The sequence below is a fragment of the Vombatus ursinus genome, unplaced genomic scaffold, assembly GCF_900497805.2.
Source record: "Vombatus ursinus unplaced genomic scaffold, bare-nosed wombat genome assembly UNPS02014793.1, whole genome shotgun sequence".
Taxonomy (NCBI): domain Eukaryota; kingdom Metazoa; phylum Chordata; class Mammalia; order Diprotodontia; family Vombatidae; genus Vombatus; species Vombatus ursinus.
This window is the reverse complement of record NW_020954571.1, coordinates 7,525,982-7,544,227: the sequence shown is the minus strand read 5'-3', so window position 1 is coordinate 7,544,227 and position 18,246 is coordinate 7,525,982. Positions and strand designations below refer to the sequence as shown.

At 41.1% G+C, this 18,246-nt stretch overlaps 1 protein-coding gene across 1 annotated transcript in view; it reads right to left on the bottom strand.

Moving 5' to 3' along the window:
• Positions 1-7,027: 7,027 nt before the first annotated feature.
• Positions 7,028-18,246, bottom strand: part of MED27 (mediator complex subunit 27) — a 231,521-nt gene continuing 220,302 nt past the window's right edge. The window contains exons 7-8 of the mRNA XM_027869645.1: positions 9,517-9,594; positions 7,028-7,630 (exon numbers count right to left, since the gene is read on the bottom strand). Coding sequence (XP_027725446.1) covers positions 7,496-7,630; positions 9,517-9,594 — 213 coding nt within the window. The 3' untranslated portion in view covers positions 7,028-7,495. The remainder of the gene's footprint in view (positions 7,631-9,516; positions 9,595-18,246) is intronic.

Below are 18,246 nucleotides of genomic sequence, written 5' to 3'. Positions count from 1 at the left end.
TTTAAAATGATATTCAACACAGCAGTTTATTCCAATGTATAGCAGGAGTGAGTTCCAACCCCCTCCAACTCAATTAATGAAATTAACTAATGAGTCCAGAATGTAATCATAAAGTGTAAAGTGGGTATTAAGTTTTCCTATAACACCACAATAAAGGTGTCAATAAGTCTTTAATCAACTTGAGAGGATTATAGAGCCTTGGCCATTGGAAATCTCACGTATTGGCTGAGAGAAATCAGTCCCACCTCTTTGGCCTATATATAAAAACATGAAGACATTCAGCAGTTTTGGATTTTGGAGGCAGATGTGTACCACAGGGCAACAAAAGGGGTGGGGGCGTGGTTTTCTCTCCTCTTCTCCCCCCTACCCCCCCACTGGCCATACCGCTGGGAGCTGCTAGTTACTGCAGTCTATCAAGTCAGGAGTAGACACATACAGACAACCAACATTAGACAGTCAGTCAACAAACATTGGGGCAGCTAGGTTGTGCTAGTCAGGAATACCCAAGTTCAAGTCTGGCCTCAGACATTTAGAGCTGTGTGACACTAGACAAGTCATTTAACCCTGTCTGCCTCAGTTTCCTCATCTGTAAAACGAGCTGGAGAAGGAAATGGCAAACCACTCCAGCATCTCTGCTGAGAAAACCCCAAATGGGGTCACAAAGAATCTGAAACAAACGAAACTGACTGGACAACAATAAATGTTAAGTGCTTATCATGTGCTAGGCTTTGTGTTAGGACCTGGGGAAACAGATACAAAAGCAAGACAGTCCCTGCCTTCAAGGAGTTTATATTCTAAGCTAAAATAGGGGCCATTTGCTGTGAGCTCCCTCTTCTCCACTCTACATCTCAAAACCTTTTGACATGATCTCTTGTTCTCTCTGCCTTTACTCTAGTTTCTGATGGAGTGATGGCCCTTGGCCTTGCCAAGACTAACTCCTCTTTGTACACCCTTGATCCCATGCCCTTTGGCACATTGCCCGTATACTCTCTCTCCTTTCTCTCCAATCTTCAATCTTTTTTGTACTAGCTCAATTCTTGTTGCTTCCAAATATGACCAGGTAACCTTTAGTATTTAAAAAAAAATAGGTTTCAAATTAAATTAAAGATTTCAAGTTAAACCAGAATACCTATCTTACCCTATGGTTAAACGCTGATTTCTGGGCCCTAGACCAAAATTTTTATCAAGTATCTCTGTACCTTTGACTAATTTTAAAACAGATCTCTGTTCCAATGACCATGTCATGATGTCCCAAGCTGCTCACCATCCTGGTCGCCCATTCTGGAGCCACTCTGGTTTTTTTTTTAATTCTAAACCTAAAAAACACCAAATAAAATGGCATTTCCATATATATAGTATATGGAACTTACTTGTACAAATACCCACTTGTGTATTTCTTATAGGAAAACATAAACTCTGTGAAGTCAGGGACTATTTTGTTTCTGTATCCCTATCACCCCCATAGTGCCTGCTACACAGCAAGTGCTGAAGGGACGCCTGTTGAGTATTTCTGCCGGACCACTCTCATTCTCTGTGGCTCCCATCAATACAGTGTTTTGAGGCTTTTCTACAATTTCCCAATTAGATGGCAAGGTGGAGCAGTAGATAGAGCACTGGGTCTGGAGTCAGAAAGGCCTGAGTGCAGATGTGACCTCAGGTACTTACTATGTGCACGACTCTGGGCAAGTCGCTTAACCTCTAGTCTTGGTTTCCTCAGCTATAAAATGGGGATAACAAGAGCACCTACCTCTAAGGGCTGTTGTGAGGATAAAATGAGACAACATTTGTACAGAACTTAGTATAGTGCCGGCACATAGTAGGTACTATATAAATGTTGGCTATTATTAACTACCCATTACTGAAAACCTAGAAATTAAAAAAAAATGCTAACTCAAACCATGACTTAGAACAATGCAAGTGTCTCCTAATCAAATCCACACTCTTTTGTACACAAACATCGTCTTGAACTTTGCAGGCTCCACAACTAATGGAAAGAAATGGGAATGTGAGCAAATTAACGGTGGCCTTTTGGCAATCATTAATTTAACCAACTGCCCTTTGGAAATGAAAGGCCATTGCCTGTTAGCTTTAGGGGCATCGAGTCAGAGTCAAATACCAAAAGGGCACCTCCAGAAAGGGAATGGTTTTCTAATAAAGACCCAAGATAGCAAGTACTCACAGATATGCAGATAGAATCATGAAAATGGGGCTATTGCATAGATTTTGATGTACTCTAGAGAAACAATGCCTTCATTTTCTAAATGATCTTTCATGATTTGTTCCGAGAGCTTCGTGATTCAATGCCTAAAGCAGATTCAAGGCCACCTGACTCCATTTGCAAGGCTGAGTCCTACAGCTGTGGCTCCATGAGCCTTATCGAATTCCTTTTCAGTTACATATAAGCATAGATTCCATTTTTTTTGGGGGGGGAGAGAGGTAATTTAATTAGTGTAGAAACTTCTCTTGATGATACAACTGGCAGTTTGTTTGTAACTTATACTGTTAGAGAATTGCTTAGAGTCACTGAGAGTTGTGACTCTCAGGTTAAGTGACTTGCCCAGGGATACAGAGAAAGAATATTTTAGAAAAGGCCTTGGACCCAGGTCCTTCCTGTCTTCAAGTCTAGCCTTCTATCCACTATACCATATGGATCTCTCCTAGATTCTTTCATGTTAGGATAAACACCCAGTGCTCAGTAAAAGACTCTGCACTCCTAGATGGTTAATAAATTCATGGTGAGACTTGGCAGGCTCACATCCATGCACCAAAACAAAGCCTTTTTTTTTCTTCCACCTAACAGTAAAGATAATTGTCCTGTTTCCATCAAGATGGCAAAAAGAATGATATAAATTCAGTTTCCCAGTAGAACTCTTCTGAGTGAAAGCACAAAACCATACAAAAGACAGCTAATCTGTAGCAGAAATTTCAAACCCATTTAACACAGATAGGCTGAAGCCACTATTTATCAAAAAGCTACTAATGATGTGCTTCACCTGAGATGGGTCCATGAACTTTATAAGTTTTTATTACCTAAAAAAAGGGTAGGGGCAAACTTGGGACTAACGATGTATCTTCAAAGCCACTTTCCAAGATTCCTCACTCTCAACTCTGAGTTAAAAGGAAAAGGCTGCACAGTATGTATGACCTCTAAGGTGATTGAGCTCTAGGTTCTATAAATGCTAAGGGAGTAGGGAGGAAAGCTGACTACATGGGAAAATGAAGCTTCCTAATTATTCACAGGCCAGTTAGACTGACTGCATGACAACTTCTTCCCAATAAAATGACTCTGCTTACTCTCATCTCTGATGTATATATTGTGCAGTCCTGAATGGGCTCTGCATACCCAATATCAGCTGGAGTAGACACTGGTGAGAGAGCAGGTGAAATTGTAACTGTCGAAGGCAGGACAATTAAAAAGCCCTGAAATAGCCAGCACAATGAAGAATAAGAGGCTCCGACAAGAAAGGTGAGTTATAACAGTTTGTCCTCCCTTCTCCAGACCTGATGGCTCAAAATGATGTCTCCGAAGTCTGGCAAGATTCGCCGACCTCTGGTGGATCCTGGTGGATGAAGCTGTCATCTTTTCTCTCAGCTCCAGTGACCTTAAAAAGGTGTCCAATAGAGCATCATGGCCTATATTTTAACACAACAAATGCACTGGAGAGTTTGCACATTAACACTGAAAGATCAACATCTGAAGTCTGGGTCTTACACATTAGTGGTGCAATACATAAAAGAATCACTCAACGTTGAGAGCCAAATCCTTGTTTAGCTTAAAGAGAGTCTGGATATCTTCTCCTAGACCCATTTCTCTATTTTATCCTTGTCACCTCACTGAATACTAGTCACATAACAAATATTTACAGGCTCCATCTTTTTGTAAACCATACTGAGGCCTACAGAGAGTCTGTCTAAATAAAACAAGGTCTAGGCCCTAAATGATCACACACATAGTCTTAGAGCTGGAAGGATCTGGAGAAGTCATCTAGTATAACCCTCTCATTTTTTAGATGACTGGGACCCACTTTTTTGAGCAACATTTCACACAGTACAATGTCATAACTGATGAATTGACAAACACTTGAAATTTGTATACCAGCATTTGATTTGGACTAAATGTCCATTTTGTTAGAATACATGATCAATGAGTATTCTTACAGAGCTTATAAGACAAATTTAGTATTTGAGCATTTCTAAATGCTTTTGAAAATGCTGGTTTCATAAGGGAGCTGGAGTTACACAAAACATCCCCTACCTTTTTTTTTAAATGATAAAACTGGCTTAAAATAATCCTTTACATGCTTGGATGTGGAGGCACTAGCATTCACATAGTGTTCTAAGGCTTTCAAAGCACTTTACAAATATTAGATGATTTTATTCTCACAACAATCCTGGGAGATCAGAGCTATTATTCTGCCCATTTAACAGATGAGGACACAGAGGCAGGCAGAGGTTAATTGATTTGCCCATGATCACATACCTAGTTAAGTATCTGAAGCTAGATCTGAACTCAAACCTTTTTGACCCCAGGTCCAGTGCCCTAATCACTCCACCACCTTGTAGTGTATGAAACAACAGTAACAACCACTAATGGTCTGCTAAGTGTGTTCAGAGTACATCCATGGATCCTCAGTGACCACTTCCATGTAGTTTTCCCCTATTCCTCTGCTAAACAGTCTCCATGGCCTTTCTGAAACACAGGGCTATGTTTAGCAACTAAGGATGAAATTCATCCATCCATCCAATAAACATTTTTAAAGCACCTACGTGAGGAAGACCATGCTAGGTACTAGCAGAGATAAAAAGTTTAAATAAGATATAGTTCCTAATACACCATAATCATTGGTGGCATATATCCATACATATACACATCCATACATATACCCACACATATATTGCTATAACGGTAACAAGGACTTAACATACTTTTTGGGGTCTACAACTGATTTTATCCACGAAAGAAAGTTTTAATGAGCAAACTTCTTCTACCAGTTAAAATCCACAAGTGTCCTGCAACTTAGAGTCCTTTTTTCTTTTTGCTATTTTTGGTGAGGCAATTGGGGTTAAGTGACTTGCCCAGGGTCACACACAGCTAGCAAGTGTCATGTGTCTGAGACTGGATTTGAACTTATGTCCTCTTGACTCCAAGGCCAGAGCTCTACCCACTGCTCCACCTAGCTGACCCTTGCAACTTAAAGTCTTAACGAGTTGCCCAGGAGGGAAACTGAGATGTTCAGTGCCTGGGGGCCACATGGCCAGTACATGTCATAGACAGGACCAGAATTCAGGTTATCAGACTCTAAGGCTGGGCCACTACCTCCAGGCACCTCCTATGTGCTAGGGTACTGTGCTAAGAGTGTAACAAATATGATCTCATTTGATGCACTGATATAGGTTATACATATGCAATCATGTTAAACACATTTCCACAACAGTCATGTTGTAAAATGAGAAACAGAATGAAATGGAAAAAAATCACACACAAAAAAATCCCAAAACAAAAAAAAAGTTAAAATAGTATGCTTTGCAGATACTTATCTTAATATCCCTTTTATCTACTTGCTCATTTTAGATGCAAAGTGATAAAATTCACATAGCAACTACCACGCTCTTTTGAGTGTTTCAGAATACTCTGCATTCTGCTTAGAACTCTCTAACGGAGTTATGTGTTACTTAGTATAATAGTTAGTTGTGTATATATCATATCTACCTACTAGACTATAAGGTCTCTGAGGGGAGTGCATGTGACTATATGAAGTTTATCTAATCTAAGCTTGGCATCCCATCCCTTTAGCACCATGGACAGCAGTCTGCACACAATGAGCTTAGTTACACTGATGTAGACAGAGACTAGACTGCAAATCAGGAAGATTTGGTTTTGAATTCTGCCTCTGACATTTACTGGTGGTGTGACCATAAGCAAATCAATTAAAACTCTCTGAAATTGTTTCCTCCTCTATGAAATGGGGATAATCTCTATCTTACTTGACTAATACGCCTTTTGTGAGGCTTATATGAAATAATGTAAAGCTCTTTGTAAACCTCAAAGTATGTATGTTGGGTATTGGTATTAATCATTTATAACTGTTCCATAAGATAAGTTGTAGAAGATGCCAATTTGTATTGGTAGAGGGAGTTTCCTCACTAAAAGTTCCCTATTCCAATGGAATTAGAGGTCTAAACAAAAAAAAAAGAAGAAGAAAGAAAGAAAGAAAAAGAAAAGAGCCTGCTGAATTGAATACATCATCTTTTCAAGAAGGAGAGTAAAAAGGCAGTTGGATTTGGAGTAAAGGATCTGAGTTTAAATCCTGGCCCTGCTGTTTCCAAGGCAATAAACAAGGAGACCTTGGGTAATTCATTTAATCCCTCTGGGCTTCCTTCTCCTCAGTAAAGTGAGCACGCTGGCTGTAAGAACCTCAAAGTCCCTCTTTCACTTCTAAGTCTATGATGATATTATGATCCATTGTTTATTGAAAAGGAACTATTGCTCGCAATACAGGCTGCTTTATAATAGCTTATAAAACTATCTTCCATTCCCATCAAGGTCTTTACTAGATCATTCATTTTTAATTTTAGTGTAATTAGTTACTAGTTTGAAACTTTTGCACTTAACTAATAGCTTTAAATTTCATTTTAGAATGCCTTTTGGGACCAACATCAGGCTATCACAAGTTAGCCAGATTTGTGGATACTTCTCAGACATTTCCTAACTGGTTAATAATGTATATTCCTTCCCCCCCCCCCTTTTTTTTATTACAGTTTGAGTAAAAAGAAACATCTGTATGTTTTTCTCAAAAAGTACAAGTCATCATCTTTCAAGTGGCCACATGTCTTAGAAATTTTATGTTTGCTAAAACTGCCCTCTTTTCTCTAAGCCACACTGATACGTATCTGTAACAAGATTTAAAAAAAAGTGAACATTACTTTAGGGTTCTTCTGTTTTGTTTCTAAAAACAGAGAAAAGCTCATATGTTAAACGAAATGGAATGTATAAGGCACTGCAAAAAAAACAAGATAGAAATCTTCATCTTGAATACAAAGAGTTTATTGCTTATAAAAATAAGTTATTTAACAATGTAGATTTCTGGCACCATGTGTGAAGTTCTCATTAAAATGACAATAGCTCCTGAAAATGACTTACGAGACTGATCCAGAAGGATGAGCTCATCACTAACAAAAACAGAAGAACATGCTGCATTACTTTCTTATATTATGTACACAAAAAGTCTTCTTTTCCTTCTGTGCACCAGCTGAAGTATAAAATTAGTCCCCATCAACCACAGAGACAACCTGGTATCCAACAGCACTGGTTGAGCCTTAATACACAGGCATGCACTGTTTACTAAAGGAAAAGAATGACTGTACTGATGTTGAGAAGTGAGTTAAGTACTGAGCAATCAATATTACTGAGGTTGATCTGGAAAAGTTTTGGGTGCTGGGTTTATTTTTCCACTTGCTTGTCATCCTGAGGGTCTGAAAGCAGGGCTGGGCAGGGTTACTGTCTGCAGGTGTCATGGAAGGCTTCGAGGGTTCGGAAATCCCTCCATGTGGGAGGAAGGCCATCTTGCAAAAACTTTCCGCAGCGCTGGCATGGAGCCTGGAACAGCTTTATGTAACTTCTTAACCAGGTCTAAAAAGAGAAGTGTACAGAGAAATGAAAGAAACTGGATCTGGATGCTTCCAATGTCATCCTTCCTGTCAAGCATAATGATGCTGAGGGCAGAGAACTTAAGTTGGCTTTAACCCAAAAAGATATCCTGTGATTGTATAGAAAGAGAAGCATGCAGAAAACCACAAGGTCACAATATTGCTGATTTTCAGTTCTGTTAGAATCCCCTCACTTCCCCCAAACTAAGGACCCTGTGGATAGTCAGTAGTGCTGGAAGAAAAACAAGATGACAAACAAAGCAGGTGTTCTCTCTTAGGGTTTATAATGATCCAAGGTCTCATGTATCATCAGGGGCCCTACATAACCACAGTTTATTTCCAGAGCTCTATATCTTTGTAATGTAGGCAATGACTCCCTTTTTCTTCTACTGTGCCCACAAGTGGTCCCAGGCCTTCAAAAGGAAGTCTTTGAATAAATTAAGACTTTGGAATTCTCCCAAAGAGGTCAACATACCCTTCTTTCTAATGTAATTTCAGAGGTCACATTAGCCTCTGTGGCCAAAATAAGACCTAAAACACTGAAGGCATGGCTACCCTGATGCCACCAAATAAGGTGATAAGAGGCAACTACTAATACATTTAAGTGTTCATGAATACAGCTCTCTCCACTGGGTTCCTCCAAGCATCATAAATAAGGATGAGAATTGTATAACTCAATTCTAAGTTCAAGGAGATTCACTATTTAAAAAAAAAAAAATCCAGGCAAGCGAGTTCTTGCTGTGAAGGGTGCACATGAATATCGTCATTTCAAGTCCTATTGAATTAAGTCGATATGAGAAAATTGTTCTCTGAAGTGGAGGTCAGCTGAGTTTATTGATACAAATCCTTCCATCTTCATCACTGCCTCCTCTAGAGGGGTAAAGCTTGGATAGTCAATAGCTCTCCTTCAAAAGGACTAGATCTTTGGAGATCAGCAGCAGACATGGGAAGAAGGACAAACTGAACTGTCCTGTTCAATTGCTAAACATTTGCTTCAGTCTGAGGAAGCTTATCTTCCCTCACTGTAAAAATTACATTTTCTAAAAGCCCAAAGGCAGGTCACTCAAGGGAAACAGTGAACTTAGACAAACCAGGCTTAAGGTTATCACTCACATCCGTCCAAAATGAAGTTTTCAGTTCAGACTGTCAACTCTCTGCTTTAGTCAATTGATTAAAGGAGGCTGTGACTTTAAACATACCACTGGTTTCCAAACCTTAATTTCAAGCACAAATTTTTATATGAAATGGACAAAAACTATCCCACCCAGCTGCCAGCATTTACTTAGAGATGAAGAACCTCATTCAGAGGTAAGTCCTTATCTGTTGATAAGAGCTTGGATTATGTTCTTTTAGAGCCAACTTCTCTAATATAAAGAGAAAAAAGAACTTAACTGTGCTTAAAGATGGGGCCAGATGCTGTGGGAGTGAGGCCGTGCCAACAAGATGTTAGAACAACTGGTCAATTCAGTCAAAATATCAGTCAAACCAGTTGCTTAACATTATATAAGCCAAACAGTAGGTACTTAAACATTTAGCCCATCAAATGGTTGTTTCATAGCCTAAGTTTTGATTCTTTATAAAATAAAGGCTTACAATATTCATGGGAAGTTAGAAGTTAGTGTCTTGGAAAAATCTATCCTAATTCTCTCTCTTATTCAGCAATTATGGGAAAGACCTGGAAGTTGTACAGGTAATGGTTTCTCATTATTGGTAAATGAGAGGCCCCATTTTCTGGTTTGAGACTCACAAGTCATGTGAAGACAGAAGGAGGCTGCAAGAGCTACCTTTCAAGCTACTCTCTTATTACTATTGTTGTTGTTATCAATCTGGAGGTGTCAGTGGAAGGAATTTTATGCTAAGGCCACTTACCATGAAGGACCTGACCACAACATCTGGCATCTGGGGCAACTGATAGTGGAGGAGGGCAGTAGTGGCATGATCTGTCACCTGAGTAAAAGAAAAAAATGTGAGTTAAGGGCCACCCTAAACGAAATCAGGAGAAAAAAATATATAAAGTTAATTTTTAATATAGCAGCATTTCAGGTAGTGAATATAGGCAAGGGTTAGGTAATTAAATGTATTTCAGATGGTTTCCCTTTGTGACATAATATTCTGCAAATTGCTACCCTGTTCTTTACCTAATAAAGACCTATGTATTACAGTGCAGTTTTCTTAATTCACCTAAGACACTGGCAAGATTCCTCCTCCTGAAATGGGAAGACTCTTGATATATTTATATCATGTTCAACTTACCGACCTTCTGGGATTCCAAATGAATACATTCACTGAAATTGAACTGTTACCAAAATACAGACTACCTGGAAATCGTGACCAAAAAACAGACTACCAAAATAAAGTCACTTGAAAAAGCGAGGCTAGCACTCCTGGCAACTAGCTAAAGCATAAAAGCCCACCCTTTATATCCTGCTGATTAGCTGGCTGAGAGGGTGAAGAAGTAGAAAAGGTGACTGGTGCAGTGGAAAAAAGATGCTGATAGATGACTCTTGAAACCTGGGATCCTGTTAACCAACTAGCTGCTTGAACTTAGGCAGGCAAATTCTTTACCTAACTAGCCTGGGTTTCAATTTTTCAGCTTTCCTCAGTTCATCACTGCTTAGGAGAGCCAAGGTCTTAGGATCAGAGACTCTCAGGTTTGCAAGGTCATCCAGTCTGTTTTTGAGAGGAGGAGCCCAGAGGCTCTGAGAGATGAGGTGACTGAGGCTCCCCAGACAAGAAGCAGCAGTCAATAGGGAGCTTTAGCTTTGTCTCCAAGTTGAGTGTTCTCCAACCCTGCCTCTCTTTCCGGCCAAGTTCTCTCCTATAAATGATATGTTGGGAGATCTGCAAGCAAATACTCTATCAAGCCACACTATAATTCAGAAGAAAACTTGGAACTGACTAGAAAGATCTTCCTCTAGACTGCTCAGCACAGTTACTAGGGCTCTGTTTCAACCTGCAGAGTTCAAGCAGTGCAGCTGGTGTTTCTGATGCTGGCCAGCAGATGGGTCAGCAGGCTGACCAAATTTAGTGCTTTTCTCTTCTCTAAAAGCTTAATTTGAAAGAATTTCCCTTTATTTGCTCAGATGACAGCTTTTTTCAGGGCTGGAGAGCTAGTTAATTGCTTTCATTTCCCATCTAGTCAGTTACAGTCATATTTTAATAGGAGAAAACAAAGCTGACTAATTTTCTGTATTCCTTCCATACTCCCACCCTCAATTAGTTCTTGGATTCCTAGCCCACAGCCCAGAGACAAAATGTCCACTGGATTTCAGATACATTCTTAACCAAGGTCTTCTTCTTAAACATCAAATGTCTTTTTTTTCATTTTATACTTTTCAGTAACAAGGTTGATTCTAATTTTGCACCCAAGACAAAGGAAAACACGCCTGAGAGTTGGGTGGGGGATGGGAAAACAAATGCTATTAACTAATTCAAATTCATTTCAGCATCAGCACATAGATGCGGGTTCTATTATAACAGGAAGCTAATGAAATTCCACGAGCAGATAAAAGGTGCCAGGGTAGTGGAAGAGCACTTAGGTTCTGAACAAAAAGGAGGTGATTCATTGCCCAGGTAAGTGCCGGGAAGGATAGCAATGCCTCTAAAAGATCAAAGTGGGAGCCAAACATAAGGGAAGGCTGGAGAGGGAAGGAAGGAGGGAGGGACAAATGGAACAGTGACAACAGACTAGGTTGAACCCAGCAAAGAAGAGAGTAAGAAAGAAAGAATGAGAGAGCAGAAAATGACTTGGAGGGCACCCAGTGAGGGTGGGGACGGCAGAAAGAACGGCCTGTTCTGAACAGCAGGGTCAATACATGAGGCTTTACTAATGGCAGGATCATTTCACTCCTTAGCTAAGAAAAGCCTGCAGACTCTATGTCTCATTTGGGGATATATTTTCTCCCCTTGCTTCTCAGTGGGAATTGTCAGATAGTTTATTTTGTGTAAAGGGTGACATCTTCCATGTCACACAGCCAACAGATAGACTTTGCTTTATAAACTGTACCTTCATAGTGTCTAACATGGCATAGGCCCCTATTTAACCAAGATTAGTCCCTTCCTCTTTTCAAACGGGTTGTCCATGGCACTGTCCTGGAGAACCACAAACTGATTAGAGTGCTTTAGCTCAGGTCTAGAGACTGCAAAAGTGAGATAGAAAGCTGAGCTGCCACCCAGCATATTTGAGAGTGAGAGGAGTTGGTCAAAATTCCATTCTACAGATGAGGAGATTATGACTGGGAGTTAAGGAACATGCCCCCAGGTCACACAGATGCAATAGGGGCTGGTGGGCATGGCAAGAGAAGAGGCCACCTATATATAGTTCCTCTTCAACACCTCAGTTGGTAAGCAGGGCCTTCCTGGAAGGCCTCAAACTCAACAGGCTCCAGACTGAGTTCATCATTTTTCCCAAACCCTCCCCTCTTCTTAACTTCCCTACTTATAGTAGGGGCATCCTCTTCCTCCTCCTCATCCTTTCCATCATTCTCAACACTTCTATCATTCCTAGCCCTCATTCCACTGCCCCAATACATCTCGAATCCATCTCTTCTCTTCAGCCATAGGGCCACCATTCTGGTTCAGGCAGACCATTCATTTCCTGCCACAGCCTTTGGTCCCCCTGCCTCCAGTCTCTTTCCTTCACACAGCTGCCAAACTGATTCTCTTAAAACACAGGTCTCATTCAAAAAGTTCAAGTGGCTCCCTACTGTCTCTAGGATAAAATACAAATGTATTTCTTTGACTTTTAAAGCCTTTCACAGTCCAGTTATGGCCTACCTGTTCAGGTTTACACCACATCATATTCTGCATACTCTACTTTGAAGTCAAACTGACTTGTTTGTTCTTCTTAGTACATGACCTTCCATCCCCCAGTTCTGGACAGCACATGCTGTCCTCAATGCACTCCTTCCTCAACCCTACTCCATAGAATCACTTAAAGGCCTCCTCCTATAGGAGGCCTATTTGGATTCCCTCCAGTTCTTAGTGTCCTTTCCTTAGAAAGTATTTTGTATTTAATTTTTTATGTACATGTTGTTTCCCAACATAATATAAGCTCCTTGAGGGCAGGAACTTTTATTTTTAATCTTTGTATCCTCAGTACCTAGCACAGAGCCTGGTACATAGTAAGCATCTAATACATGTTTGATAAATGAATACTATAACCCAGGGAAGAAATAGCCTTTACAGCTAGTCATGGCAGGTCCAGGACTAGATGCTATGTTTCTTGTTTATCATTCCAGTGATCTACTGACTACATCATACTGCCTCAAATGAAAAAGGAAGAAAAGCACGTTTAAATAAGCATCAGCATTGTTCAGTCAAATGTGCACATGTCAGTTATACTAATGCTATAGCACAGCACCCAAGGGGATGGGGACCCTCCATAGCCACCATCACAGATCTGCAGGTAGAGACTTAGTCCCTCCTTGTATGAGCATCTCATCCTAACTTCTGGGGTTCATTAAGCAGATCTGAGTTCAGCAGGATGAACTTTCTTGTAGCCTAATTCTTAAAAGTTATTTCTTTTTCCCTGGAGATTGATAGAGTTTTCTTCATCTCTAGTGTTCAGGAAAACCAAAGAGAGGGAAGACATACACAGAAAGTCAATTGTGCGAGAGGCAGGGAGAGAGGAGGAATAAAGAGAATGCCTCATAATGGCAGCCACCAGCTGTTGTCATTTTATTTATTTTTTACCTTTCAGAAGAACAGACTTTTTTTAAAAATCAATTCTGCATTATCGAGTTGTCGTCATTTTAAAAAAGCAAGACCCTATGCAGTTCATAAACTGGGATGGCTGTGCAGACACCAATCATGCAATGGACTGGAACGGGATCCAGAATTCTGGACAACCATGCTTATTTTCTGACACGCAACCTTGCAAATAACAGAGCATTTTACACAGCAATGCCTGTACCTCTCCTTTTCACTTATGCATGTCTTAATCCCTTCTCTTATTTACATAATGCTTTATGGCATAGAAATCACTTTCCTTACAACAGCTCTATGAGAAAGGAAGTAGCAGGAATCACAGTATTTAGTATGCTTGCTTTACAGTTGTGGAAACTAGGGTTCAGAGAGGTTCAGCAGCTTCTCCTGTTCACACAGTCTCAGACTTGCTTTCCTAGCCAGTGCAGATTTTTTTATAGCAGAGATCTTAAGAATGACAGAATGGGCTCATCTGCAGGAGTCAAGCTGATTCATAGCAGATCTCGAATTTTTCACATACAGATAGGGAACAGATAGTATTACTGTTGGCATATCGGAGGGCCCATGATCTCCTTGGTGTCTGAATGTCTTCCAGTGGTACTACACCTCCCTACACGGCGCAGTCCTTACCCTTGTCCTCCTGTGAATCCTCCACAGAGACTTACCCCAAGCCCTGGAAGCCTTCCTGGTTCTTTCCTGCTTTGGTGGAGGCCCCTGCAATGCTCAAGCTGTCTGTCTGTTCTTTGTGGCCTGCCTTCTCCTCTGCCACTTCTTGACCCGGGCTGTTGTTGGTAGCACTACAGGCCACTGTATACCTGCCAGCCAACTCTCTTTGTGTCGCTTACAATACCTATTCTTCCGAGGTGTCAAAATAAAGACCCCATCAGGCATTTCAAGCTTTTCACATGCTAGTCCCTTCCTCCCTTTCCAATCTTACACTTGGCCCCCTTCCACACGCTCTTAGGTCCAGCCTCACACATGATGTCCCACTTTCCATCTCCACATCTTTCCTCCCTTCCAACCTCTGTCTCTTGGAGTCCACAGTTTCTTTTAAGACTCATTCAGTTCAAGCATCACCTTCTGCAGGAGGCCTTACCTGGTTCCCCCAGATGCTAGTGCCTTTCCCTCTGAGACAACATTCCATTCATTTTCTATGTATCTTGTAGGTACCAATGGGTAAGTACACAGTTCTCACTTTTGCAAATTCAACTTTAAGTAAAGAATTCAAAATCCGCATTCCAAAAAACCCACCTATGTTAATTGTACTGTACAGTACTGTGCTCTCCCTCTCTCTCCATTCCTGTCCCTAGGCTTGGAGCTCCAGGCCTCCTACCACCCCCACCAAAAAACCCCTCCCAAAAATACTCCAAAGCCCTCCAAGTGAAAGCAGAAGAATGGAGGCAATGTGCTGGACCAGGGGCTTGGCTTTAGACATCCAGCCCTGAGAGACCTTTGCTCTGCTCCAGCTACCCCTCCCCTAGTCCAGCTCTCCTCTGCACTAGGGTACCTCCTGTCTGGCCCTGGTCCTCTCCTGTCTGTGTACATGTCCATCTACCCCCCCCCCACCCCATGCCCACCCTGTATCTGGCCCTGACTGAAAAATTGAGCTCTTCTTCCAGGCAGCAGCATGAGATCACTGAGAAACATGGATATGGACTATGTGTGTTTTGCTTGACTATGTATATTTGTTACAAGGGTTTGTTTTTATTTTTTCTTTTAATGAGTTATGGTTTGGGGCAACAGGTGCACTCTCACTATTTCTTAATTTGTCTTGGGGATCAGCCAAGGATAAATAAGGGGATAGTGAGAGAGTATTGTCACTTCCAATACAAAGACCTTCACCCTTCTCTCTCGTTTATTGTCCCACCAACCACCTGGGCACCCAGCCTCAATAACTTGGGAGTCAGCTGCCTTTTCTCTTGTTCTCACCCCTACAAGGGAGTGGTTGCCAAATTCTTTTGATTCTACATCCATAATCTTTCTCATATCTCCTTGCATATGGTAATTAGCCTTAATTGAACTGATGATCTGTTTTTTCTTCTACATTGCAATGACTGTTTTGACCACTAGTGGGTAGTAGCATGACCCTGGGCTGTGGCTGAATGAGTTATGAATTGAGCTTGGAAAATCCTGTTTCAACAATTACATTATGCCTTTGCCTTCTTTCTTTCTTAAAGTAACAATGATGTATACTATCTGTGACGAATGCAGCTAACAGAAAAGTAAAGCTTTCCTTTATAAAATCAAGAGAAAGAGTGGCTCCTACATATTAAAGATAGGTCTTGTAAGATTAAGAAATAGGGAAAGTTAAGTATCCAAGTGTTTATTTCTTATTGAAGGGAAGTACGGTAGGCAACCAGAATCTGTTTGCCCTCCATACTCTAGCTGTCTAAAGAACACAGACAAAAGCTGGCTTTTTACACTGACCCTATTTTTGGAGAGAGTGCCCAACATAGAGGGCAGCATGCATTACAGGAAAGTGTTCTAGACTAAGTCAGAAGAACTGGTTTTGCTATTAGCTAGCTGTATGACCACAAGAAAATCATTTAAACTTTCTGAGCCACAATTCGCTTCTCTGTAAAATGGGGCAAGAAAATCTGCCTATCCTCAACAGGGACTGTGGGGAGCAAATGAGAGAGAAGAGAGAACAGATATTAAAACAACGAAAACCAAAGTGTGCTATACAAAATGCACTGGTGCTCTGTGCATCACCAGCTCTAGGAAAGCACACCAGTCTGGGCCCTGCTCTGCTCCTGAGGAGCTATAGGACTTTGGGCATGCATGCACTTCCCTGGTCTGAGTTTCCACACTTGCAAAAAGAGAGAACTGGAAAGGAAGTGAAGGACTTTAAAGCTCCCAGTTTTAAGGTTCTAAATGAATGTCAAGCAGGTGTCACCTGATTACCTCAAGGCAATAGGTACCTTGACCACATTTATTTACTTTCTCGCTGAGGAGAGGAGAATATGGCGTGGCCTGCAGGATTACCAGGCCCTATCAGGTATCTCCAACCAAGAAAGCATGAAGAGGCTGCCTGCTCTAGTCTAAACGGACTTGTTCGCACTAATTTGTATTGGTACAAGCTCTTGGGAAACTCCTGTTTCCTTAATCCCTACTTCCATCCTTCACCTAGTGAAATTGAGAGTATTTCTTCTTCGAAAAGATCAAAAGATCCCAGGAAGGTAAGGGGGGTGGCTGGGTACTGCCTGTACTCTGGGACCCTCATGTGATGCTCTGATATTGTTTTCTATTTCTCCAAGGGTTCTGTGCCATCTGACTGCTGGGGCTTTTTGTGTGGATGGAAGGTTATAAACAGCTCAGAGGATTCTGATATGAACCATGGAAATTACTGACCCAGTATGGTTCTTTGTGTAGGAAATCTGTATGCTCCCCTACCATTTCAATGGATTTCATGAGCTCTAACTGCAGCTAGTAGGCAGCAAGGCCAAACATTTGCTACCGGTCTGCACCTTATGTTGTTCCCTCATTCAGGGAAATAAAAATTAACTTGCGCAGAGTCCTTCCTCTAATGCTACCTAGGGATTTAGGCTTCTCCTAAGAATTTAATAACTGAGGATCAGATCACCCCACCCTTGCCCCAAGAGTTCTCCCTCATCCTACCTCTTGCATTCCACCTCTTGGTTATGGGAACAGTGATCAAGTGAACACTACTAGAAAGGTCATGACAATCCAGTCACCATCCTGGATTGGGATTCCCCCCACCACAACTCTCTTCCCTGGCTCCAATTCCTTACTTGTTCTGTTTCCCTTCTTTTAGAATGTAAGCCCTTGAGAGCAGGAACTGTCTCCCTTTTACATCTGTGTCCCCAGCACTCAGCACAGCATACGTAAGTGTTTGTTCACTGGTTCATTCATTCATACCTTCATTTATGAAATCAGAATTTGAAGGGGAAGGGACTTCAGGTACCATTGAGTTCAACCTCTTTAGGGTGAAGCTATTTGCCCAAGGCCACAAAGGAAGTAAGGCTATAGTAGGGATGGAGAGTAAGTGTGTACTGATCTGCCCAAGGTCAAATATTTTGGTGGTGCAGGGGCAGAAAGAGTGCTGGAGACCTGGTTTTCAATCCCATTTGCAAGACCTGCTAGCTGTGTTGGCCCTGGTCAAGTCAATCTATGAGCTTCAGTTTTATAATTTATAAAATGGGGATAAAAATAGCTATATTGTCTAACTCATAGGATAGTTACATAAATAAAAGGAGATACATTTTTATAAATCACTACATAAGGGCCTCTTATCAGAACCATTATTATTCTTTTTTGACTGGATGTGTGATTTCCATCAGTGTAAGGAGCTAAGAGTGAGGAAACCTGTACCAATATAGCTCAGCTGCTAACCTGTAACTTAAAATCTTAGAGAGTTGCCTGGGTCACTGAGAAGTTAAGTGATTGGCCCAGGGTCACACGGCAGCATGTATCAGAAGCAGTCTCCTGTCTGTGAGGCCAGCTCTCTATTCCATGATGCCTCTCTGCCAGCAATGAATATTAAGTGGGAGGACCAGGACTCAAATCTAAACCTTCTCTCTGACTTCATCCAGATCCCGTTATATATCTGTCAGTTATATCACTCTAGCTCACTGACAATCCTGGAATCCAAGATTTGAACCTATGAGACTAAGTGTTCACATAAGAAATGATCACTGCTGGCTATGCTGCTCTAGGGACACGTCCTCTTATTAGGAAGATTGCTCAAAAGAAGTTAGCATGAGAAGGGACCTTAAGGATCATCTTCTCACAAATCCCCAGAAGTACAGATTCCAAATGTCTTTCTGGTTCTGAGAAATAAAGTTATTTCAAATTTCAAAAACTCATTAGTTACACATGAAAGTAATGTTTTTAGAGTAAGATAAAAAGCAGGACAGATAGCTTTCTTTCTAA